This window comes from Gopherus evgoodei, chromosome 4 (genome assembly GCF_007399415.2).
Source record: "Gopherus evgoodei ecotype Sinaloan lineage chromosome 4, rGopEvg1_v1.p, whole genome shotgun sequence".
Taxonomy (NCBI): domain Eukaryota; kingdom Metazoa; phylum Chordata; order Testudines; family Testudinidae; genus Gopherus; species Gopherus evgoodei.
In genome coordinates this window covers 89,448,095-89,475,082 of record NC_044325.1, presented here as the reverse complement: position 1 = coordinate 89,475,082, position 26,988 = coordinate 89,448,095, and the positions used below count along the sequence as shown (strand labels likewise).

The following is a 26,988-nucleotide window of genomic DNA, read 5'->3' as shown; positions in this document are numbered from 1 at the left end:
AAAATTTATTACCAGCACGCAAAAACTTAAATTAGAGTGACTAAATGAAGACTCGGCACACCACTTCTGAAAGGCTGCCTACTCCTGGACTAGAGTTTCAATATCACCAAACCATTCATACTGTCAGAATTTAAACTAGCACTGCTGTGGAAAAACTTGCATTCCAGCTGTACCATTCACGGCACTTTAATTAAAGGTTTCCCAGCTTTTTCCATTCTGAGTCTATCTGGTGATTTTTAAATGTTGTCGTAAAGATTCATTACAAGCACAAACTTGGTATAAAAAAGCTCAGATAAGGATTTTTAAAACAGGTATTTACAAAGTGCTTAGGTAAGTACTAGAGTCAAGAAGTAAAGGAAAGAATAAGTAAGGATTAGAAGTAAAAATTAAAATATTTTGAAGTGTTAGTTTATAAGCCAATGTACATAGCAGAGGGGCATTGCTGGCATATGATGGCGTATATTACATCGGTGGACGTGCAGGTGAATGAAGCGGTGATGGTGTGGCTGATCTGGTTAGGTCCTGTGATGGTGTCGCTGGATATGTGGGCAGAGTTGGCATCGAGGTTTGTTGCATGGATTGGTTCCTGAGCTAGAGTTACTATGGTGCAGTGTGCAGTTACTCATGAGAATGTGTTGCAGGTTGCCTGTGAGCGAGGCCTGTAAAAGCCTGTGATCATTGTCCAGGGTGGGTTGTAGGTGCCTGATGATGAGTTGGAGAGGTTTTAGCTGGGGACTGTATGTGATGGCCAGTGGAGTCCTGTTGGTTTCTTTCGTGGGTTTGTCTTGCAGGAGGCGGCTTTGGGTACACGTCTGGCTCTGTTGATGTGTTTCCTTATTTCCTCATGCGGGTATTGTAGTTTTGAGAATGCTTGGTGGAGATTTTGTAGGTGTTGGTCTCTGCCTGAGGGGTTAGAGCAGATGCAGTTGTACCTCAGTGCTTGGCTGTAGACAATGGATCGTGTGATGTGCCCGGGATGGAAGCTGGAGGCATGAAGGTAGGCATAGCGGTCGGTAGGTTTTCGGTATAGGGTGGTGGTAATGTGACCATCACTTATTTGCACCGTGGTGTCTAGGAAGTGGACCTCCCGTGTAGATTGGTCCAGGCTGAGGTTGATGGTGGGGTGGAAGCTGTTGAAATCGTGGTGGAATTTTTCCAGAGTCTCCTTCCCATGGGTCCAGATGACGAAGATGTCATCAATGTAGCGTAGGTAGAGAAGGGGCGTGAGTGGACGAGAGCTGAGGAAGCGTTGTTCCAGGTCGGCCATAAAAATATTGGCATATTATGGGGCCATGCGGGTGCCCATAGTGGTGCCACTTGTGGGGACTTATCCTCCCTACACTGATCTAGGTGGATGGGGTGCGGCGCTGGATCGGGGTTGTGTCCGGGCTCTTCGCGTGGAGCTGCCGCCTCCTCGCTGCCCCCTTGCTTCCCCCCGGGCCAGTCTCTCTGCTGCCACCGTCCGGGAGAGGAGGCGAGTGGCTCGGGCTGCGGCCCCCGCTCCTCGCTCCCTCTCATACACTCGGGCACCAGGCGCTGCTGGGGCCCCGGACAGGCAGCGCAGGGAACCCAGGCGGCCGGGCTCAGCGCCGCTCCCACTCTGGTCTCAGGTATGTGTGGGTCTCTGCGCGGGGCGCTCCGCAGGCAGAGGTGGGCGGCAGCTGCCACGCGTGAGTGCCCGTTGCCCTCCTTGGCCGGAGCCCTGTGGCTGTGGCGGGGGGCGCTGGGGGGGCCGGTCTGGGCTGCAGCTCGCGCCTCGGATCCGCTTGTTTTCTGTGTTGCACACAGAGCGATTGGTTTGGGAGAAGAGAGGGGAAGAGGCTGTAGATCGTTCTTTGTGTGGTCGGGGATTGCGTCGTTGCGATTGGCCAATCGGGTGATTAGAGGCATGGTAAGCGCGTGATTTTTCTTTCTGTCCAATTAGATTGCTAGCATGTATGATGTTAGCCCGCATTATTGGTTCTTATGTAACCAGACTTAACTATATAAGGGGGTAGTAGAAAAGAATAAAGGAGATTCCTGACTTGTTTGCAGCTGTGTTGACTGTGTGAATTTTCTTCGCTCCGCATGAGATACCACAATTGGTGACCCTGACGTGATCTGATCCGGCAGGACCTGGTCGGCGCGCTCGAGAGAAGAAAAGCGGAGGTAGCGGCCGCGGCAGGAGGTACCGAGGGAAGATCGGCTCCTGGTCGTCCGAGAGAGACGTTTGTGAGCTCACAGGTGAGCGGCCGCGCATATTATAAAAGGAAATATGGGTTCCGCTTTGTCAGCGGAGGAAAAAATGGTGCATGACTTTTTGTTATGCACTGCTGAGAAGCAGGGAGAAAAGATTCCCTCCGACGCGCTGTCCCAGTTGTTGAAGTGGGGACAAAGGCGCGGGTTTTTTATTACCCCGAGTACTGTTTTGGATACAGCCGTTTGGGAGCGGGTGGGATCTGAACTATGGGAGTCTGTCTCGCATGGCGATAAAGAAGCCCCATTCCTGAGCCAAATATGGCGCAAAACAAAAAGGGCTGTAGAGACACTCGCCGCGGAGGCAGAAGTGCAGGTGGCGGTTAATAATATTTTTTGGCTAAAAGAGGAGCCGCCCTGTGTGTTGCCGGTTGGCGCCCGAGAGTTCTTTGGGGGAGAAGAGACTGTAATTCCGCTAGACCCAGTGCGCCTGAAGTCGATCCTAGCACCGTCCCGCTCCCTCAGGATTCAGATGAATCCTTGGAAAAAATGGAAGCCATCAATGCAGGGACGGTTGAATTCCAGGAGGAGATCAGAAGGCAGGGTTATCAATTGCAAGAAATGTTAAATAAATTGTCCCAGATGGTCGGGGAGGACCATCCTCCGCAATCTCATACATTAAAGACTCTGCACGAAATGTCTGAGCCGGGTTTGTCTAATTTTCAGAGAGCTTATAAGACTAAACCGCCCAATAAAACCCCACCCTCGAGTGATGTTGTCACCCCCTGTCGTCGCTGCGGGCGTTGGGGGTGTAATGTGGAATGTACTGAGCGGGATAACCTCTTTGTGGGCAAGCCGCGGGAACTTGGCCATCCCTTTATTAATAAGCCACCAACATATTCTTCTGATGATGTGGGTCCAGGGTCTCCGGATCCGGTGCGGCGGTGGCATGGGCTTATAAAGGAAGCCCACATAGAAGGAGAATTCTTACCTAATGCCTTCCCAGTTATTACACCGGACCCGAACAACCCTGCTAGGCGACAGTGGGCACCATTGGACTGGAAACTTGTCCGTGAGGCACAAAAATCAATAATGTCCTACGGCATGAATAATCCATATGTACAGTCCCTCATAGAGCAGGTGTTCATCGGACAAGCTATGTGCCCTTATGATTCGTTAAAGTTTGCTGACATGCTTCTAACATCCACTCAAAGGCTATTGTGGAAGGATAATTGGTCAAAGCGTGTGGAAATGGCTCTCATACGCAATATTGATTTGTCTGAGGACAATCCGCTGCGTTATGCCACTCAGGATATGCTTATGGGAACTGGAGTTTATGCGGACCCGCAACGGCAAGCTCGTCTTGATCCTCGGATTTTACAACAGTCGCAGGGATTGGCCTTGGCCGCTTTTAAGGATGTACCTCAAATGGGTAAACCGATCCCACCGTATGCAAAAATTGTCCAGGATCCCTCAGAGCCTTATTCAACATTTCTCGATCGACTTACAGAAGCAATAGACCGCTCCCCTAATTTGACGGCCGAAGCGAAGACAGCTGTTGGGCTCGATCTTGCTACACAAAATGCCAATGCTGTTTGTCGTCTTATCTTGGCTACCTTGCCAAAAACTGCTTCCCTAACCGAAATGGTGGAAGCCTGTAACAGAGTGTCGATATACGAGGAGACAGATAAAGCGGAAATACATGCAAAGGCTCACGCGTTAGCACTGGCAGTGGCACTTCGACCTTTGGTAAGGCCCAGTAAGCCTTCACGCCCGTCGGGGGTTTGTTTCACGTGCGGAAAGCCAGGGCATATGAAGAAGGACTGTCCAAGTAAGAATGTACAGGTGGGGACCGAAAATGCAACGAAGGCTTTTGCAGGAACTTGTAACCGCTGTGATAAGTTTGGACACCGTGCGTCTGAATGTCGATCTCGTTTTAAAAAGGATGGCACACCGCTTCAGGGAAACGGGAAGCGGAGCGCCCACCGGGGGGGCGCGAAGACACAAGAGTTCCCCAACCCCAAGCCGGTTGTTTGGAATACCTTACAGGAGCCACCCGAGGAAGTGCCGGAGTGGACTTGGCCACCGCAGCAGATGTAACATTAGAAGATGACAAAGTACAAATTGTTCCATCGGTAGTAAATGGCCCCTTGGGGTACGGACTTAGTGCTCTCTTAATCGGCCGCTCTTCTATGTCCAAGCAAGGGCTTTTTGTGCCACCTGGTCTTATCGATGCAGATTATACCGAGAATATCGGAATAATGGTCCGTGCCCTCTTCCCTCCAGTCAATATTGCAGCCGGCACTCGTATTGCCCAGTTAATTCCATTCCAAAGCTCCGTTCCAAAAACTAAACTGACGGAACGTGGGTCCCATGGTTTTGGCTCTACAGATTCTCCACAGGTAGCCTTTGCCATGACAGTAACCCAACGTAAGCCTTCACGGATGGTGCGTCTACAGGGCCCAGATGGCCACCAGATCCGACATGAAGCCCTTTTAGACACTGGGGCCGATGTCACTGTTGTTCCGATTCAATTTTGGCCTGATACCTGGCCCCTGCAGGATGCTATGACCTCGGTTAGAGGTATTGGAGGGACCCAACCCACTCGCATCAGTACGTACTATATTACAATCTGTGATGACGAGGACCCTGCTACAACAGCAAAGGTGCGTCCTTACGTTCTTTCTGCTCCCATCTGGCTGTTAGGCCATGATTGTTTAAGTCAGTGGGGGGTTGTTTTACAAAACTCCCCTTTTCCTTAGCGGCCATTGGGGGCGGCCGATCCTACAGTTGGAATGGTTAACTTCTACTCCGGTGTGGGTCGCTCAATGGCCGTTACCAGCTCACAAGCTCGCCCGTGTACAAGAACTGGTCCAAGAACAGCTCGAAAAGGGCCACCCCGAACCTTCTTTAAGCCCCTGGAACACTCCAATTTTCACTATTCCCAAAAAATCGGGAAAATGGCATCTCTTGCATGATCTGCGGGCAATAAATGCGGTTATGAAAGACATGGGAGCCCTTCAGCCAGGCTTGCCTACCCCTACGATGCTCCCACGTGATTGGCCTCTACTTGTCATTGATTTAAAGGATTGTTTCTTTACAATTCCTCTTCATCCTGATGATAAGGATAAATTTGCTTTCTCGGTTCCTTCTGTGAACAAGGCGAGCCCGCTCAACGATATCAATGGACAGTGCTTCCCCAAGGCATGAAAAACTCACCCACCATCTGCCAGCTTTATGTGGCCTGGGCGTTGCGGCCGCTCCGTCATGCACATCCCGAATGGCTTATCTACCATTACATGGATGACATTCTTTTTGCTGGAGCAACTCTTAATACTGAAACGGCCATCTTGGAAATTGCTTCTGTGTTACAATCTGCTGGCCTCACAATAGCCCCGGATAAAATTCAACGACAGGCGCCTTATTTTTATCTGGGCATGCGCATTACTAACTCTATTGTGCGACCTCAGAAATTAACTATTAATCTTACTCTTCGCAATTTACATGACGTCCAACGCCTGGTCGGAGACCTACAGTGGGTCCGTGGGGTTTGTGGCATTTCTAATGAGGACCTTGCTCCTCTTCAACTTCTCAAAGGAGGCCGTGATCCAGCTGAACCTCGCTCCTTGCAACCACAACATGAAGTTGCCCTTCGCACTATTGCCAATAAGGTCACGCTTCGGTATTCCGGCCGTGTTCTCCCGGGTTCACCTGTATCCCTAGCAATTCTTTCTAGAGATACCTCCCTGGAGGCACTACTTTTTCAATGGCTCCCGGATTTACCTGATCCTCTCGTCGGACTTGAATGGATTTTTCCATCTTCTCAATTTTCCAAAACAGTTACCACTCGATTGGAAGCCATTGCATCACTTATTGTGACAGCCCGTTCCCGTACTGTTGCAATTACGGGCGCTGACCCTGATGTTATTTATGTGCCTTTTAATGCTTTGTTACTTTCCCACATTCTTGCTAATGATGTTTCTTTTGCTGTTGCTTTGTTATGTTATACTGGTCGTCTTACCAATCATTATCCCTCTCATCGCCTTTTGTCAGTAACGATTCCCTTAGAAAAGATGGTCATGCGACAATCTTCCCCTGTGCAAGGACTTACTGTATTTACTGATGCCAGTGGCAAGATGGCCCGCGCCGGCCTTCTGTGGCATACGGCCGGTGCTTGGCATCACGAGCTGGTCGTGGCTGAGGGATCTCTCCAAGTTTTGGAATTTCAAGCCATTATTCGTGCCTTTGTCAAGTGGCCCACCACCCCTCTTAATATTGTTAGTGATTCTCTTTATGCTGTGGGTGTGACATGTCGCTTGGAACGTTCTCTTCTGAGACAAGTGTCTAATTCTGTGCTGTGGCAAGCCCTTTTGCGACTTTGGCATTTACTTGATGCCCGTTCCTGCCCCTATTTTATTACTCATATTCGCAGTCATTCTGGTATTGTTGATGGTCTTGCCCAGGGCAACGCCATCGTTGACCAATTGGGTGGTTCAGTTCATGCCCCTGACTCCTTTGCTCAGGCTCGCCTTTCACACGATTTTTTCCACCAATCTGCCCGTGCCTTAGCCCGACAGTTTAAGCTCCCTTTGGCTACCACTCGTGCCCTTGTGGCCTCATGTCCTAGTTGTCAACAGCATGTTGTACCCCCTTCCCTTGCCTCTGGTGTTAACCCTCGTGGTTTGTCCTCCTTACAAATTTGGCAAACAGATATTACCCTTTTTCCTGAGTTTGGCTCCCTTAAATATATTCACGTCACGGTGGACACCTTTTCAGGACTTTTGTGGGCTACAGCGTTAGCCAGTACTGGTTCTCGAGATGTTATTAAACATTGGCAGGTCTGCTTTGCTGTTATGGGCATTCCTGCTTCCATAAAAACAGACAATGGCGCTGGATATATTTCTCGTCGTACAGCTCGCTTTCTTTCCTTATGGGGAATTTCTCATGTTACCGGTGTCCCCGGCAATTCTACCGGCCAAGCTATTGTGGAATGCTCTCATGCCTCATTAAAGCTTCTTTTGTTAAAACAAAAAGGGAGAGTTGCCCCCGATGCTGATCCATTGTCCCGTACGCCCCATGCTCGCCTTTCAAAGGCTCTATATGTGCTTAATTGGTTACAGGAAGGAACCCATAATGTCCCACCAGTTACGCGACATATCGCTGGTGCTATGGGCCAAGACTGCCAATTGCCCTACCCACAGGTCCGATGGTTTAATTATACAGATCAAAAGTGGCAAGGTCCTGTGGATTTATTAACATGGGGAAGGGGCTATGCCTGTGTTTCTACTACTACAGGTCCCAGATGGATTCCCGCGAAGTGGGTTCGACCGTGGCTCACCCAGCGACGTGATAAGCAACCACACAATCCCGATATAGAAGCGGCAAACGACGATACCATCCCGGATCTACGCTTCCTCTTTCCTGACTTTAATTAGAAACTTGTAATTATTAGTTAAGTTGTAAGATGCAGATAGTATACGTTGTGCAATTTTGTAAAATCGAGCAACTATTGATTATAGAATAATGTGTATAACCTTACCCAGGGATAGAATCCTCCCTGGGATTGGCTTAATAGTTTTGGTTAACCAACTTGGTTTACTTCACTATTACACACTAAATTGTATCTATTAATGATTGTATTGCTTTTCTTGTTTTGCTCCTTGTTTTGTTTATATATTATGACAAAGTCTTATGCGCATTGCCACGGCCTTGTTTGAAAAGAAAGGGGGAGGTGTGGGGATTTATCCTCCCTACACTGATCTAGGTGGATGGGGTGCGGCGCTGGATCGGGGTTGTGTCCGGGCTCTTCGCATGGAGCTGCTGCCTCCTCGCTGCCCCCTTGCTTCCCCCCGGGCCAGTCTCTCTGCTGCCGCCGTCCGGGAGAGGAGGCGAGTGGCTCGGGCCGCGGCCCCCGCTCCTCACTCCCTCTCATACACTCGGGCACTGGGCGCTGCTGGGGCCCCGGACAGGCAGCGCAGGGAACCCAGGCGGCCGGGCTCAGCGCCGCTCCCACTCTGGTCTCAGGTATGTGTGGGTCTCTGCGCGGGGCGCTCCGCAGGCAGAGGTGGGCGGCAGCTGCCACGCGTGAGTGCCCGTTGCCTCCTCGGCCGGAGCCCTGTGGCTGTGGCGGGGGGTGCTGGGGGGGCCGGTCCGGGCTGCAGCTTGCGCCTCGGATCCGCTTGTTTTCTGTGTCTCACACAGAGCGATTGGTTTGGGAGAAGAGAGGGGAAGAGGCTGTAGATCGTTCTTTGTGTGGTCGGGGATTGCGTCGTTGCGGTTGGCCAATCAGGTGATTAGAGGCATGGTAAGCGCGTGATTTTTCTTTTTGTCCAATTAGATTGCTAGCATGTATGATGTTAGCCCACATGATTGGTTCTTATGTAACCAGATTTAACTATATAAGGGGGTAGTAGAAAAGAATAAAGGAGATTCCTGACTTGTTTGCAGCTCTGTTGACTGTGTGAATTTTCTTCGCTCCGCATGAGATACCACAGCCACTGATCTGGAGATATATCTTGTCATCAAATTTGAAATAGTTGTGTGTGAGGATAAAGGCACAGAGCTCAGCAGCCACTTGTGCTGTAGCATCATCAGGGATACTGTTCTTGACAGCTTGTATTCCATCTGTGTGTGGGATGTTCGTGTAGAGAGCCTCTAATCCATGGTGGCTAGGATGGTGTTTTCTGGAAGGTCACTGATGCATTGTAGTTTCCTCAGGAAATCAGTGTTGCCACTGAGATAGCTGGGAGTGCTGGTGGCATAGGGTCTGAGTAGAGAGTCCACATATCCAGACAGTCCTTCAGTGAGAGTGCCAATGCCCGAGATGATGGGGCGTCCAGGATTTCCGGGTTTGTGGATCTTGGGTAGTAGATAGAATAACCCTGGTCGAGGCTCTAAGGGCATGTTGATTTGTTCCGGTGTTAGTGTAGGGAGTGTCCTGAGTAGATGTTGCAGTTTCTTAGTGTATTCCTCAGTGGGATATGAGGGAACTGGCCTGTAGAATTTGGTGTTGGAGAGTTGTCTGGCAGCCTCCGTTTGGTAGTCAGACCTGTTCATGATGACAACAGCACCTCCTTTATCAGCTTCTTTGATGATAATGTCTGGGTGGTTTATGAGGCTGTGGATGGCATTGCGTTCTGCACGACTTAGGTTATGAGGCAAGTGATGTTGTTTTTCCACAATTTCTGCCTGTGCACGTCGGCGGAAGCATTCAATGTAGAGGTCCAGACTATCATTTCGACCCTCAGGAGGAGTCCATGTGGAGTTCTTCTTCTTGTGCTGTTGGTGGGAGGGTACCTGTGTATCAGTGTGCTGTTCAGTGTTGTCCTGAAAGTATTCTTTGAGTCGGAGACGGCAGAAGTAGGCTTCCAGATCGCCGCAGAACTGTATCATGTTGGTGGGGGTGGCAGGGCAGAAAGAGAGTCCCCGAGATAGGACAGACTTTTCTTCTGGGCTGAGTGTGTAGTTGGGTAGATTGATGATATTGCTGGGTGGGTTGGGGGTACCACGGTTGTGGCCCCATGAGGCAGGTAGGAGTTTAGACAGCTTACAGTCCTTTTTCCTTTGTAGAGAGGTGAAGTGAGTAATGTAGATCTCCTGTCTTATTTTAGTGAAGTCCGTTTGTATGAAAGTTTGGTTATTAAGGAGAGTCTCCAGGTTGAAGAGCTCTTTTTTGATGTTTTCCTGTTTGCTGTATAGGATGCTGATTAGGTGGTTCCTCAGTTTCTTTGATAGAGTATGGCATAACCTCTCACTGTGGTCTGCGTAGTATGTAGATAGCAGTGGATTTTTTACCTTTAGTCCATTTGGTATAATGTCCATCCGTTTGCATTTGGAAAGGAAGATGATATCTGTCTGTATTTGTGCAAGTTTCTTCATGAGGTTGATGGATTTCCACTCCATATGGCTAAATGCAGCGCCTTGCATGGTGTCAGGTATCAGAGGGGTAGCCATGTTAGTCTGGATCTGTAAAAGCAGCAAAGAGTCCTGTGGCACCTTATAGACTAACAGACGTTTTGGAGCATGAGCTTTCGTGGGTGAATACCCACTTCGTCAGATGCATGTCAATATGCCAATATTTTTATGGTCAACCTTCCTCAGCTCTTGTCCACTCACGCCCCTTCTCTACCTACGCTACATTGATGACATCTTCATCATCTGGACCCATGGGAAGGAGACTCTGGAAAAATTCCACCACGATTTCAACAGCTTCCACCCCACCATCAACCTCAGCCTGGACCAATCTACACGGGAGGTCCACTTCCTAGACACCATGGTGCAAATAAGTGATGGTCACATTACCACCACCCTATACCGAAAACCTACCGACCGCTATGCCTACCTTCATGCCTCCAGCTTCCATCCCGGGCACATCACACGATCCATTGTCTACAGCCAAGCACTGAGGTACAACCGCATCTGCTCTAACCCCTCAGACAGAGACCAACACCTACAAAATCTCCACCAAGCATTCTCAAAACTACAATAACCGCATGAGGAAATAAGGAAACACATCAACAGAGCCAGACGTGTACCCAAAGCCTCCTCCTGCAAGACAAACCCACGAAAGAAACCAACAGGACTCCACTGGCCATCACATACAGTCCCCAGCTAAAACCTCTCCAACGCATCATCAGGGACCTACAACCCATCCTGGACAATGATCCCAGGCTTTTACAGGCCTTGGGTGGCAGGCCAGTCCTCGCCCACAGGCGACCTGCCAACCTGAAACATATTCTCACCAGTAACTGCACACCGCACCATAGTAACTCTAGCTCAGGAACCAATCCATGCAACAAACCTCGATGCCAACTCTGCCCACATATCTACACTAGCGACACCATCACAGGACCTAACCAGATCAGCCACACCATCACCGCTTCATTCACCTGCACGTCCACCGATGTAATATATGCCATCATATGCCAGCAATGCCCCTCTGCTATGTACATCGGCCAAACTGGACAGTCGCTACGGAAAAGGATAAACGGACACAAATCAGATATTAGGAATGGCAATATACAAAAACCTGTAGGAGAACACTTCAACCTCCCTGGCCACACTATAGCAGACCCTAAGGTGGCCATCCTGCAGCAAAAAAACTTCAGGACCAGACTTCAAAGAGAAACTGCTGAGCTTCAGTCCATCTGCAAATTTGACACCATCAGCTCAGGATTAAACCAAGACTGTGAATGGCTTGCCAATTACAGAACCAGTTTTTCCTCCCTTGGTTTTCACACCTCAACTGCTAGAACAGGGCCTCATCTTCCCTGATTGAACTACCTCATTATCTCTAGCTTGCCTGCATATATATATACCTGCACCTGGAAATTTCCACTACATGCATCTGACGAAGTGGGTATTCACCCACGAAAACTCATGCTCCAAAACGTCTGTTAGTCTATAAGGTGCCACAGGACTCTTTGCTGCTTTTACCAGGTATGGGAACTGCACCTCACCATGGATTTGACATTGAAACCTACTTTGTCAGCTGGTGATTGAATGCTAAGTAGGAGACATTTTTTGAAGTGTTTCAGAGTCAGCACAGGAGATGGATGCCTGAGCCTCAGGAGCCCCAGGTTCAGTTTCCAACTGCAACTGACTTTCTATATGACTATGCAAGTCACTTTGGGCTTCACTACGCATAGCCTATGCAGGTGCAAGAAATGGCTTAGATGGAGACTGGGAATCAAAAAGAGTCTTCCCCATCTCCCTCTGCATGTCTGGCTGGGGCCAAGATATCAGGAAATGCTGACATTTCTCCCTGCTAACCAGAGTCTGGGGAAATACTCCCTAAAAGTACAAGGAGAGAAGATGGGCATAACTTCTCCTAGCCTCTCATTTTGCTCTTGCCAGCAGAACTAGATAGGTACAGCAGGAGTCCAGTAGCAGCCCTTGAAAGATATTCCCATTCTAGCAAATGCTCCCCAGCAGGAATTCTAGCTAACTTAGCCAGTTAGAATTTCTCCAGGGCTCCTCAATTCAGCATGGTTACTACCCTTCACACAAATCTTTCTTCTCAAGTAATGGCTTTAAAGCCATGATGACTCTTAATCTCTACCTCGGTTTTCCCATTTACAAAATGGGACCACAAACTTTCCAGTCTTTGAACTTGAGATGGCAGTTGCTGTTGTCAGTACAGTATTACACCTTAAATGCAGGACTGAATGGAAATGAGTAACCTTTAACAATGACTGATCAGTTTCACAGCTGCTACTCAGTGATGGACCGCAGTAAAATTGACATGAAACATATCAGCAACTGCTGAGACGCCTGAGTCCACTGCCCCAGGGCAGCCCTGCCATCTGGACCCCAGGGTTTCCGAACTCCCAAGCCAGTTGCTCCCCAGCCTGCCCAACTCCCACAGCCAGCAGATAGAGCTTTTGGACTCCCTGCTGTGTTGCTGGGAGCCTAGACTCAAAGCCACAGCCTGAGCCAGGGCTCTCAAGGCTGCCAGCTACAGTGGCAAGAAGCCTGTAAACCCTAAGGCTCTGTCTACACTGTAATGTAAACCTAAATCTGTGGGACTTAACAACAGCAGGCTTGGTGTTTGTAAGCCTGCACTTGGGCATCTACACCGAACATTGACTGGGTCTCACACCAGTGCTCATGAGTCCACACACTTGAGTCAAATCACCAGTGCACTACACACACTTGAGTCAAACCACTTCATCCCAGGCTGCCTAGTGTCCTCCCCAGCTGCTCTAAACCTTTGTTTGTGGTGCTCTATAGGAAAACTTGACCATCACAGTCGTTACAGCCTGCCAACACATCGAGCCAAGACATCTACTGGGTCAGCAAGCCTCTGGCGACTGCGGCTAGCAACAGGGAGAGCTCCCTGTTTGAAGAGCTTCTTCTGCTTGCACTTTTACTCCTCTGTCAGCAAACAGGCAGAGCATCCATGAGATACTGGTGGGCATTTCAGTGGTGTTTTTCTGATCTACGGAAGGATCTGTTGGAGGAGGGCAATGACAACAGACTCGAACTCACTGATCCTTCTCATGACCCTCTACATAGCTGCTGATGCCCCCTATGTTGACCAGTGCTTCTGGAGCACAAGCACAGACTGGTGGAATCACATCACCACATGGACCTGGGATGATCAGCAGTGAGTCTGGAACGGTCATATTAAGAAAACAATATTTCTGAAGCTTCATGAGCTGCTTGCCCTGACCCTCCAGCTTCAGGGAACATGCATGAGGAAGGCCATGCTGGTCCAGAAGCATGCTGCTGCTAACCAGTTTGGTATTGGAAAGTCAACTGTGGGAAAAGTGGTGGTGGAAGTTTCTGAGGCAATCAGGCATGTGGTTTACCCTGTCCAACTAGCATTCAGTTCCCCTTGCATGGGCCATCCAACCATGGCATTGCCTAATGTGTTCCCAGTCTGCAGAACATGGTACCGTGGAGGGGACTCAGGATGTGGTGCAGGAGCTTGAACTCTAGCAGCAGTTAGTGCAAATAGGTCTTTCTGCTGTGCTCCATCTTCCTGCCTCAAGCAATGTGCCTGCTCCAGAAACTGTGTTGCAAGTGTCTCCTCACATACCGCAATTCTCTCCACAGGCTCTGCTGCCCGTCTGTGCCTTTCCACTTACTCTGAATCCTTTTCCCTTTCTTATTGTACTTGATTGTTAGCCCTGTCTGTCTAGGATGTCCATCACAAGTTTGTCACAGAAATGCTTCCCTGAAAAATACACCCTTTGCTGAAATGTGATTACATTTCCATATGGACTACATGCAAATACACATGATAATACAGATTAAGAATTGTACAGCCAGACCTCCATCCCATGATACATCTGGACTGCATACAATCCCACTGTGCATTTTGGACAGTGAATTCATCCCACAGGCACCACATTTCCACCTCCTCATCCCCTACAGCTTATTGTTTACAGGAGGTTTGTTACGCTGTGGCATGGTACTAAAAAAGAAGGCAAGACAAAGTTTACTTTTAACTTCCCAGCACATCTTCGTAAAAATGTGCAAGTATCTAGGAAAAATTTCATGATAAATACTTGTTTAACTGTTTGTGCTTCCCAATCACCATTGTGAATTCCGCCTGGTAGGGGATGACACCAAGACACCAGTCTGCAATCCACCATCAACAGATAAGGAAATGGAAGTTCTGGACACAGAATTTTTTCTAGGAACTATGCACTCCTCTTCAACCTTTGCAATTGTTCCAGTAAGAAGTCAATTCAATGGCCAATCCATACATGGTACTGCCATTGCCACTGAAGTTCTAGCATGGAGCGGCTACAGGAATCAGGCTGAGGTCTTCTGGAGACAGGAATGGAAAATAAAGCTAATGCTTCTCTAACAGCTTAAGTCTCATGTTTTCCAAATGATATTGTCCTGCTCATACATAGCATTTCATCTACAGGATGTAACAAAATAGCTGAACCATGAAAGCTGGAAAATGAGGGTTAAAAATAAACCTTTGCAAAACAATGATCATGTTTTACAGCTGCACAGAAGCGAGCAATTACCATTAATGGGGAAAATTAAAACCGACAGCATTTTGGACAGTTGCCCTGGTTAGTTAAAAACCAAATGGAACTAACCCACCAAGGGAACGTGAGGGATGGGATAGATAGGTAGAATAGATGAATTGGAGCACATCTGAAAAACTGAAAGACGAACAATAATCACCACTTAGCCTGAGGACAGAGGTCTACAAGCTAAAGTATTCTTGCCCTGATCACATATGGCCTCTCACCACATACCTGGAATAGCTGGGCTGGTGATTTGACAGCACTGCAGCGTATTATAGCTACTGAATTCTGAGTATCCTCTGCAGTTACTTTCTGGGAAGCACAATTTCATACTAACAGAAAAGTGAATTACTTTGGATTCAGGAAAGAAGCGGTCAGCTATCCAGTCAATTAAATCTATTCCCTCAACGGCCGACAATCTTAGGAAGAGCTAAATTATGAACTCATGAACAGATACCCCACAGAGCGTCACAGACATGGAGCGTACCTATAACAAATCTTAGGCAAAGCAACTTCTTTGTTCCATACAATCTCCCCCTTTAAAAAAAAACAAAACCAAACAAATGTCTCAGTTTTAAAGTGAAACAAAGTTCCTTTTCTGGGGACAAATCAGCCTCAAGTTGTTAAAATCTGACAATTCTATGTTGAGAGGCAGCAAGCAGTAATTTCCTGAGCCACATACTGATAGAGGCATCATTTATTCTGGATATTACAGCACAGGCCAGTTGATTTTCTGAATTAATGCATCACCAGTGCACTTAACTGCCCTCCTAACTTCTGTATTTTTTGATGCCTAAGTTTTGGACTAAAAAGCAAGTGAAATTTTCTGAGCTTTCTGAAAATACACAGCTGACCTTTCAGATAGACAGGTTCAACACTAAGCACCACAATTTCCTTTCTTCCAATACTGCTATATTTGAATATTCATACTACTCTGATTATTATAGCCAATAGACTTGAAACTGGACAAAATAGAAGTTCAAGACGATGTTTGGTTAATATAGTTCCCAGCTTGGAACTTCACAATCTTAATGGTCTAGTAAGATATTTTGCTTTCAGGAAATATTTTGCATGGAGATGAAGAAAAATATTCAAGCAATTCTTAACAAGAAAGACTGCTGCTGGAGAAAGGAGGGCACAGGGAGTGGTTTTTTAACAGGCTGGGCATAAAACCTAGACACAGGGTCTTGAAGAAAATTCAAGATGTGGCTTTTACCAGACCAATATCATATCTCAGCACCAGAATTTCAGCTTTGGCCAGAATGAGATGCAAGCAAATGTGGTAGTTTTCTCCTGGATGTTATGGCAGAAGTGGGACACTGCTAGAGTATCCTTTCCTTAAGTCTTGCCCATTCCATTTTCACATACTGAGAAGGGTTCAAATGCACAGTTTGAAACAATAAAAATTTATTTTGTGCAGGAAGTTGCACTGTAAGAGGCTTGATTCATCAATGTTAGGCTTAAGAACGAGTCTGTGGAACTAACATGAGGTTACTAACAGGAGTGAGGCTTATTCTATTTGAAAGCCCCCAATAGGACTGCAGCTGCCAGCCGTCAAAAAGGGAAAGAAGCAATTAGGTGGTTGAGCAGCAAACCTATGGAGAAGAGAACCAGAGGGCAAGAAAGCATGTAGAAGGTGAGAAGACAGGGAAGAGAGACAGAACCGTGTGCAGGAAAGCAGGGGAAGATTGACTGGTTTCACAAAGGACATGTCACATTAGAGAGCTTTGAAAATACATGAATACCATTCTCCTTCCTAATGTCACTTTTTCACATGAACAATAGCTGTGGTTGTCACAGGGAAGTTACAAGATCAAATGGGAGGAAACATGGGTCACAAGGCACCCTATTATGAGGGTAGCATTTCTTGAAATAAGAACCTCCTACCTTAGAGAGCTATTTAGGTCGATTTCCAGCTGAGGGACCATTAAGGAAGAACAACTCTTTATTCTGATGCCTTGTGGTAGCACTATCACTTACAAAATACCTTCATCCTGCGAGTATAAGAATTTAGAGGGAAATAGGGGAGGCAGAGAAGAGAAATTCTCATTCAATAAGAAATACCTATAGCATCTAATGCTTCTCTTTCTTTGACTATCAGTTGAAATCTATGAAAAGGTAAGAGAAATCATTGCAGATGACCTGCAAATAGATCTTAAAGAATGGTAAGCATTAGGAATAGCCAAAATGCCTTGCAGAAAAACAGAAGTTAAATAGCCTGGGTAAAAATTGACGACCAAAAGTAATCTAGCAAAGACAACATACGCCAATAATAAAGCATGATTAACCCTGGGCCCCATTTCATTTAATTCCTAATCTGACCAAGAAAGCTTAATTCATGACAACATGAGTTAGATAAATTAATTAGATTTGAACCCTTTCCCAATACCAATTGCACTGGGACCTCTACGATGCCAGATGTAGGTGAATTGCTGTAAATAGAGCCTGTCCAAAATAGATTCTGCTTAAAATACTGGACAAGCAACATTTACCTTAGCCATGCCATCATAATTAATGAACACTCCAAGACACCATACAGAACAATGACAACACTGATGAGCATTTCTGTTATCAGCAGTCTGCACCCTCCAGCAGTTAAATAACACTCTTCCACATAACAAAGCCAGAGTGCATTAAATCAAATCCTGTCAGTGATACTCCATCCCCACTGCAGGGAGATATCCAAACCAAAGAGGGTTCCACTGCATGAGAGAATCATGGACTGCAGAAATATTACAGCTTTTAAGCTGTTTCGCTTACCTTGCCCTTGAAGATGTGTGGGTTTTTGTATATGAAGTCACGATAGCTTTCAGTACGCACTTTATCCTATAAATTAAGCATAAACAGAGTGCACACAGTTATGTACATGTGACAGTCTGAAAATGTTGGAGCAATCTTTTTTAAATCGTAATTTCTAAGAAAATATTGATTAATTAACCCTTCGCTGCTCTACATATTAAAAAGTCACAGGGACACAACCATTAGTGTAATTTCAGGACTTCCCACACAATGATTCTTCAGAATGTACATTGTTTATGAAGCAAAGACAATTTGGGATGCTACAAACTGTGGCAGGCAGTAACACAAGCATCCACGTTTGAAATTATACATAGTTCTAATTCATACTATCAAAATCTAGAAGAAGCTACTTGTGATTTTTGTTCTGATTTCAAGTGCTTGAATGAGCTTCACATTTTAAAGTATTTGTTTTATATGTATTCCCTATCCCTCGCAGCAACACTGATAACTAAAAGGTAATACTTGATCAACATAATCAAACAGTCATCTACCTGAGGCTTGACATCTGGGGCATGAACGTGTGTAGTGAAATTATTATACATTGGGTTATGCAATCAGTTTGGTTTCAAACTTCTTGCTTTGTTTTAAAGAAGCTATTGATCAGTTCCTGATACCAGATTACCTCGTTTCGCTTCTGGAAGCATATTTAACTGTCAATACATAGAAACCTACAAACCGTAACAACAAATAAATCATTGGAGCTGCACGACACACACTATGAAATACTAAGTTCAGAAGCAATGACCAAGCACCAGAAGATTCAGGTGGCCTGGGGAAAAAGCAATTTTGAGGGCCCCTTCCATAAAAAAAAGTTGCAATACTATGTTCTCGTGGGGGCCCTGGAGTGGCCCTGGGAAAAATAAACATTTAAAAACCTTCTGCATATCGGCACAAACCCAGTTTTGAGAAAACTTCTTTTTCAAGTCACCTTTACAAGGTGTCAGTGGTATCACTTATCCGTCTTTCAATTTTCATATTGATCCCCATCTTTTCCAATTTAGCTAATAATTCCCTACATGGAACCATATCAAATGCCTTACTGAAATTGAGGTAAATTAGATGCACTGCATTTCCTTTTTCTAAAAGATCTGTTACCTTCTCAAAGGAGGAGATCAGGTTGGTTTGGCATGATCTACTTTTGTAAAACCATGTTGTATTTTGTCCCAGTTACCATTGACCTCAATGTCCTTAACAACTTTCTTCTTCAACATTTTTTCCCCCCCAAGAACTTGCATACTACAGATGTCAAACTAACAGGCCTGTAGTTACCCAGATCACTTTTTTCCTTTCTTAAAAATAGGAACTACGTTATCAATTCTCAGTCATATGGTACAACCCCCGAGTTTACAGATTCATTAAAAATTCTTGCTAATGGGCTTGCAATTTCATGTGCCAGTTCCTTTAATATTCTTGGATGAAGATTATCTGGGCCCCTCGATTTAGTCCCATTAAGCTGTTCGAGTTTGGCTTCTACCTCGGATGTGGCAATATCTACTTCCATATCCTCTCCCATTTGTCATCCAACCATTATCCCTAAGCTCCTCATTAGCCTCATTAAAACTGAGGCAAAGTATTTATTTAGAAATTGGGCTATGCCTAGATTATCCTTAACCTCCACTCCAACCTCGGTGTTTAGTGGTCCCACTTTTTTCTTTGTTTTCTTCTTATTTATATGGCTAAAGAACTTTTTACTATTGGTTTTAATTCCCTTTGCAAGGTCCAACTCTACAGGGCTTTTGGCCTTTCTCACTTTATCCCTACATGTTCCGACCTCAGTAAGGTAGCTTGCCTTGCTGATCCCTTTCTGCTTTTTCTTAATCACCTCTCTGGGATATCTGTAGTGGATTAGTATGTAAGCTGGCAGAGTAGCTCAATTTACCAGCAAGCTAACACTGATCCTCTTTATACGTATAGGCACTCAAATGGACAGTAAGCCATCTGTTTTAGAGTCCCTATTGCAACAGCCAGAGAATCAAGTGAAAGAGTAAAGGAAAAGGAAATTTAAAAGCCATGATTATAACTATTTATGACTCTGGCTTGGACAGTCTAAAAACAATACTGTGCTGAAGAAGATAGCTGAACCCTAGTGCATGCATACAAAGTTCGTACTGCACCATTAGATGACAAAGGATCAAGAATTTAATATTATGGAAGATAAAAGAATAATTTCTCTATCAGCCAAGACAAGCAAAACAAAGTTACTTAAAAAAAAAGTTAAGAGTAAAACATAAGCATGCAAACTTAAGTTAAAAACTTTATTTAGATTCCAGTGCGCTCCATTTTAATTTAAGGTAAGTCAGTTCTTCACATACACCAAAAAATATATACATAAATAAAAAAAAAAAAATCAATATTTGAACAAAAATTACAAAAATGAGATAGTTTAGTAAAATGTTGAAAGAATCACAGCTTTGCATTGTTTTGATAAAACTGTGAATTATAAAAATTATCGTTAGGATCAGCTAAAATTATATCTGTTTGTTATGAGGGCAGATTCTAAGGAGTTAGGATTTTTTTATGCTCTCAGCAGCACTGAAATACTGGATTTGCTGAAACCATGAAAAAATTGCAAGGTTCAGCATCAATCAAGAAAGCAGTCAGCTGGAAAGCTTTCAGCCTCACCTATCACACTGCCTCAGCACTCCCCCAGCTTAATCAATAGAATTCCAACTGCTGTCTTTACTACATGCACTGCTGCTTGAATAAGCTTCAGTCATTCATTTTGGGTCTCTATTCATCAATTCCTTCTCTCCTCCCATCCAACCTTTCAGTACAATTACCTGAATAATTAAGTTATTATCAGATACTCCTCAAGCAATTTTTAAATAAAGTGCACCATCAGTTTCAAGTAGCAATCCTCCTGTCTTCTGAAATATTATGGGAGAGGACAGCATAAACAATGCTGACCTGCCAAGGCCAAGTTAGACGATAAAAAAAAAAAGAACAAGTTGTGTGTGCGCATGGTTCTTAGTTTTGTTTTTTGTATTGTTTTGTTTATTTTAAACCAACAAAACATGTTAGAATTACAAACAAATTTAGGATTAATTTAACAGTTTGCTGTCACTTCGATTTAATGAGCCAATATTTTTAATGTAAAAAACTCACAATAATAAAAACTTGAGCAAAAAAATGTTTGTATGTGTTGGGTAGTAATTTGGAGCTAAAAACTAGGTATATACACAAGAATTTACACATGCCATAACTTTTCCACATTTTATTGGGCAGAAATCAGATGTTACTAAAGGGATTTTAACATCACAAAAAAAGTTTCCTGAAGCCAGTGAAATAGAAAGATTTATCACAAACTACAAAACTATTAATTCTTTAGAGGTTCAAGATCTTTTAGTATAGCTCCATAACAAGATACTATGAACTGTTAGTATAGACAAAATAGTTGTTTTTTACCCCCATCTGACAAAGTAATTTAGAGCTTTTGATTTCAGATTTTCTTTGTGTGACTGACTTAAAAAAATAACCCACCTCTAGCCCCATATTTAAAAGTCATTTTGTTAGTCTGTCAGACATACAATGCTGAGGCAAATCTGATCGTTTCCAAGTTCTGCGCATAACTGTTCACCACTATGCTTTTCATTTTGGAAAGCGTATTACTTTCTGTATCCACAGATACCTGTGCCACAAAAGCACTTCTGCAAGAATGCTCCATAAAAACACATTGGCTGCTCAATGCTGTTCAAATGTACCATAAAACAGACGCAGAGGAATTTTCTGAGGCTAGGACTGGTAAATGTTTCAGAAAGCAGGAAGCCTAAATCTGCTACCTATGCTATACAAGAGTGAGTGTACTTTATGGCTTCAGATTTTAGTTGATTTTGTTTAATCGTTCTTTATTATGAAATTGCAAAAATGCTTTATGATATTTCAGAGCAACAAATTCCTGTCCTTGTATATTACATAATATTATTTTTTCAGAGAGGCGGTACTAAAGATTTTGGGTTAAAATAAAAGCCACTTATAAAATTAAGTTAACACTCAGGATGAAGGAATTTTTGTTTGTTTTCTGAAAAGTTCTAGACATTCTCTTTTAAATATATTTTCCATTTTTAAATTTTGTACTATTTAGACAACCCTGGTAATTGTTCGATGTAATGCTTATCAACACACTAAATGAAGTTCAAAGAATTTCTGAATAAACTACATAAATTGGCAGACATAGCATTTAAAGGTTTTGTGTGTTTTTTGCTTCCTAAATTTTCATCTAAAGAGCAGAATAAAAAATGAAGGACATTTACTGTTTATATCGTTTAGTGGATGAATACTGTACACTACATTTCTACAGCAAAAGAAACAAAAAAGCAGCAAGAATAGATGTTACAAATATTGAGAGATTAATATTTTCTTACTAGCCATCAAGTATACCTGTAAGCTCAATATACTCTTATTAAATTTCTAGTGTTTCTGGTACAGTCAAGAATGTATACAACAAGGATCTATTTACAAAGGCAGCTGAAAACATAAGCTCTTTTTCTGTGATTCTTTCACTCTCGCTCCCAGGATAAACTATTAAGCACTGAAAGGGTTAAAAATGCAGCTACTCTGCAGTGTATATTTACAGGCACGTCGCTTTTTTTCATCCCATTTTTCCATCCTAGTTATGAGTAAGACACATTTGTGCTGACTTTCTAACCTTTAGCATCTCTTCGTGTATCCCATAATGCCCATATGAACTGAAGTAAACGCCATCCTCATCATCCCGGAGTTCCGCAATGGCGCTAGACGACGATGAGTTGCTTCTGACATCTGCATTCATCACAAAATCCTGGGCAAATTGTCTGTAATCAATTTGAAACATACTCTTGAGACATGTTTACGGGACTATGAAAAAGAGGGGGGGGGGGGGGAGCAGAGAGGAGATAAGGAATACAGACTCCAGAGGGCCTTTTACAACACCAAAACTCTGTTATGCCTTAAACGTGTTGAAACTCCCCCTGCTGGCTTTGGAAAGAAGCTACTGCAAGATTTCTCTGCATTTCAACATCAGCATTTCTTCCGCATTATAGACACTAAATTCCAGCAGTATGAAGTTTGCAGTGTTTCATTTATCTGCCTGCTATCCCTGCACCCTCCATCTATTTTGGAAAAGCATCCCAATTACAACCCACCTGATTTAGATTTCATTAGAGGTTTTTTTAAAGAGGGAAATTACCATTTTGCAAGGTGTTTCTATGGTAACAGTATGTCAGAAGTCAAAATAAAGAATAAGAAACATGACAGACCATATTATCTAGAGATGTGGCTCAATATCATGACACCTTTAAAAACTACTCTAAAACACACCTACGTTAGAGATTTATGGAAGGTAGAGTATATTAACCAACAAAAAGAGAAAACCAGACAGGATTGATACAAATAATGATTTAAAAAGATGTTTTAATGCAAGTTGATTTATTTTAAGGGTAAAAGTTTGTTTTTTCTTTGTGTGTTACTAGTTCTCCACTTATTTCCCCTTTTATAGTCAAATTGCTAAAGACGATATTTTGTACGTTGTTTCTTGTTGATGATGTCTTATTTCTTCCACGAGAATTTACAGTTTTCTCTACTAAGAAGGTTGCCACTGAAAATATTCCTCTATGCTAAAAAAAGATAAGACTATGGCCTCACTGTTAGAATACTATAAACTCAAAACACAAAAAACTTATAAGCAAACAGTTTGTACTATATTTGCACCCAACAGCACCTTCAGATATTATGAATTCCCACAAGTCAAGCAAACAGAAATGTTTCAACCAGGCTACACTCCATCAGATTCTACGGTCTGAAGTCAACAGGACTTGTGCTGTTAAGTGATTTAGATGCAGGATTTCCAAAAGCACTTAGGTGCCTAAATATAGTCTTAGTAGCCTAACTTTAGGAACTTATTTTGAAAATTTTGGCTTGTTTGTACAAAAGACTTCAGAATAATTTTATTAGTTTATTGGAAATGTAGTTACTTTTATCATGAACATTTTTTTCTGTAAGTGACATAACATTTTATGCCACTAAGAGAAAAGTTTTTAATTAAATACAATTTTAGCCCGGCGCTGCAAATGCTTAACTTTACACATGAGTAGGACCACTATTTATGTGAGCAAAGTTACATACATCCTCAGTGTGTGGAGGAGCAGGGCAATATTTTGTTTTCTCCTATTGCAGTTTTGTGCATTTCAAATAAGAATCTTTCAATAGCAGAATTTAAAAACAGAATTTAGTTTTGTTTGTTATAATTTTTAGTTTAAAGTTGCAATAGTACATATTTTCAAATTAGTTTTATAAAGTCTCAATCTGGTTTAAAAAAAGTTGTTTTTATTTTTTTGTTAAATGAGACTATTTTTAAAGTCACTCTGCCCCAATGCCAGTGTTATGATTATCAAGTAATTTAACTGTAAGGAAACTCTAGGTCTAAACTTCCAATAGAATGAAATTTAAGACTGTCAAGAAAGATCATGAGAAATACCAACAAAAAACAAAGGTTGCCATTCAATTGGACACTGATGATAAAGTCAAGATAAATGTGACACACATTTAAATTTGTAAACTGTGTCAAATATTGTAGATTGTAACCCAGTTATGTTTAGAAAAAAAGGTTATTCCTGCAACCGGTTAAGCAAAAGATTGCTACTATTAACCTCCAACCACATACAACTGCATTCTCAAGCTGTCATCTCAAACTAAACTTCCTCAGAATATGACTATTTGGACTGGCAACCTTTAAGGAAAACTCAGGTGCTGCAAGAAATGTTTGTGACTCACTAGGTGACTGTCCTCCCACTAATTGCTGGAGATAGCTTTAATAGTTTTAGAAGCCTCTCTGCTCAAATAAAATGTAAAACTGAAGTCTTGAACATGTGGTCATTTAAACTTCCAAAGCATTTTTCATAACTGTAGATGTTAACCCTGACATACTGATTAGGAAGATGTAGATACAAACTCCTCCTATCTACCCTAAGCTTACCACAAATAAGAGAAGTTACTAAAATTGTAATGGTACCAGACGAACATTGTACAACACAAACCGCGATTTAAAAATTTAATCATGGCTCAAGAAGAGACTTCTACTTTGTGACAATCACGCTGATATCCCATGAAAGTATTACGGGGTCTCAAATGCAGCATGCTCTTTATAAGTGTAATGACTAGGTTCTGAACAAGAATAAGTTTGCATTCCACATGTTTGTGAAGTACGCAGAACTGTAGTTCTGTAACTTGAAAGCATGTGGTGGACTCAAATATCTCACATTATGTAACATGTAAGACTTTTATACGAGAGAGATTCCAGAGGACTGGAAAAGGGCAAATATAGTGCCTTTCTGTAAAAAAGGGAAATAAGGACAATCAGGGCAATTACAGAGTAGTCATCTTAACTTCAGTACCCAGAAAGGTAATGGAGCAAATAATTTAAATAAACTATTTGCAAACAGCTAGAAGATAACAAGGCAATAAGTAACAGTCAGCATGGATTTGTCAAGAACAAATTGTGTCAAACCAACCTAATAGCTTTCTTTGATAGGAGAACCCCCCTTGTGGATAGGGGAGAAGTGGTAGATGTGGTATAGCTTGACTTTACATATACTGTCTTGCATGACCTTCTCATAAATAAACTAAGGATATACAACCTAGATGGAGCTACTATAAGGTGGGTGCATAACTGATTGGAAAACTGTTCCCACAAAGCAGTTATCAGTAGCTTACAGCCAAGCTGGAAGGGCATAACAAGTGGGGTACCGCAGGGATCAGTTCTGGGTCTGGTTCTTGTCAATATCTTCAGTGATTTAGGTCAGGGTGGGCAAATGACAGCCCATGGGCCAGATTGGGCCCATCACCATTTTAAGCCGGCCCTCGAGCTCCAATTGGAGGGTCTGGGGTCTTGGGCTTGCCCTGCTCTGGGGCTCCAGATGGGAGCAGGGTCAGAAGCCACTCCACGTGGCTCCTGAAAGCCGCAGCATGGCCTCCCTGCAGGGCTCCAGCCAGGGTTGGGAGCCTCTCCACACAGTTCCTGGAAGACGCAGCATGGCCCCTCTCTGGCACTCCAGCTAGAGAGCAGGGTCAGGGGTCGCTCCACCCAGCTCCTGGAAGCAGCGGCATGGCCACCTCTCTGGCTTCTATGCATGCCAATGGCCCCGCTCCAATGGCTTCCTCCAGCACTTCAATGGGAGCTGAAGGGGCGGTCTCTGCAGACAAGGCAGTGCAAGGAGCTGCCTGGCCACACCTCCATATAGGAGACGCTGTTTCCAGGAGAGGCTTGAGGTAAGCACCACCTGGAGCCAGCATGCCGTAGCCTCTCTCCACACCGCAACCCCATTCCCCAGCCCAGATCCCCCTCCCGCCCTCCAAACCCCTCGATCCCAGTCCGGAGCATCCTCCTGCACCCCAAACCACTCATCCCCAGCTCCACCCAGAGCCTGCACAGCCAACTGGAGGCTGCACCCCTTCCCACACCTCAACCCTCTGCCCCAACCCAGTTCTCCCTCCCGCACCCTGAACTCATTTCTGGCTCCACCCCAGTGCCCGCACCCCAACCCCAATTTTGTGAGCCTTCCTGGCCCGCCATATAATTTTTATTCCCAGATGTGACCCTCGGGCCAAAAATTTTGCCCACCTCTGATTTAGGTAATGGCATAGAGAATACACTTATAAAGTTTGCAGACGATACCAAGCTGGGCAGGGTTTCAAGTGCTTTGGAGGATAGGATTAAAACTCAAAATGATCTGGACAAACTGAAGCAATGGTCTGAAGTAAATAGGATGAAATTCAATAAGGACAAATACTAAGTACATCACTTTTGTATGTGTGCAACTGATTGCACACATACAAAATGGGAAATGACTGCCTAAGAAGGCGTACTGCAGAATGGGATCTGGGGGTCATAAGTGGATCACAAGTTAAATATGAGTTAACAGTGTAACACTTGCACACAAAAAAAAAATAAAAAGCAGCAAACATCATTCTGGGACGTATTAGCAGGAGTATTGTAAGCAAGACATGAGAAGTCATTCTTCCACTCTACTCTGCGCTGATTAGGCCTCAGCTGGATTATTGTGTCCAGTTCTGAGCACCGCATTTCAGGAAAGATGTGGACAAATTGGAGAAAGTCCAGAGAAGAGCAACAAAAATGATTAAAGGCCTAGAAAACACGACCTATGAGAAAAGATGGGAAAAAATTGGGTTTGTTTAGTCTGGAGAAGGGAAGATTGAGAAGGGACATAACAGTTTCAAGCACATAAAAGGTTGTTACAAAGAAGAGGGAGAAAAATTGTTCTCCTTAACCTTTGAGGATAGGACAAGAAGCAATGGGCTTAAATTGCAGCAAGGGTGGTTTAGGTTGGACATTAGGAAAAACAGTCAAGGTGCTTAAGCACTGGAATAAATTGTCTGGGGAGTTGTGGAAACTCCACCATTGGGGATTTTTAAGAGCAGGTTAGACAAACATGTCAGGGATGGTCTAAATAATACTTAGTCCTGCCTTGAGTGCTGGGGACTGAACTAGATGACCTCTCGAGGTCCCTTCCGGTCCTGGGATTCTAAC

The 26,988-nt window shown here is 44.1% G+C and overlaps 1 protein-coding gene across 4 annotated transcripts in view; it reads right to left on the bottom strand.

The window, feature by feature from the left end:
• The window catches only part of PRMT3 (protein arginine methyltransferase 3), a 123,371-nt gene that overhangs the window by 75,537 nt on the left and 20,846 nt on the right, over positions 1-26,988 (bottom strand). For all 4 annotated transcript variants that reach the window (XM_030560160.1, XM_030560163.1, XM_030560159.1 and 1 more), the window contains 2 exons: positions 22,114-22,258; positions 17,430-17,495 (listed from right to left, as the gene is read on the bottom strand). In XM_030560160.1, the coding sequence (XP_030416020.1) occupies positions 17,430-17,495; positions 22,114-22,258 (211 nt within the window). The remainder of the gene's footprint in view (positions 1-17,429; positions 17,496-22,113; positions 22,259-26,988) is intronic.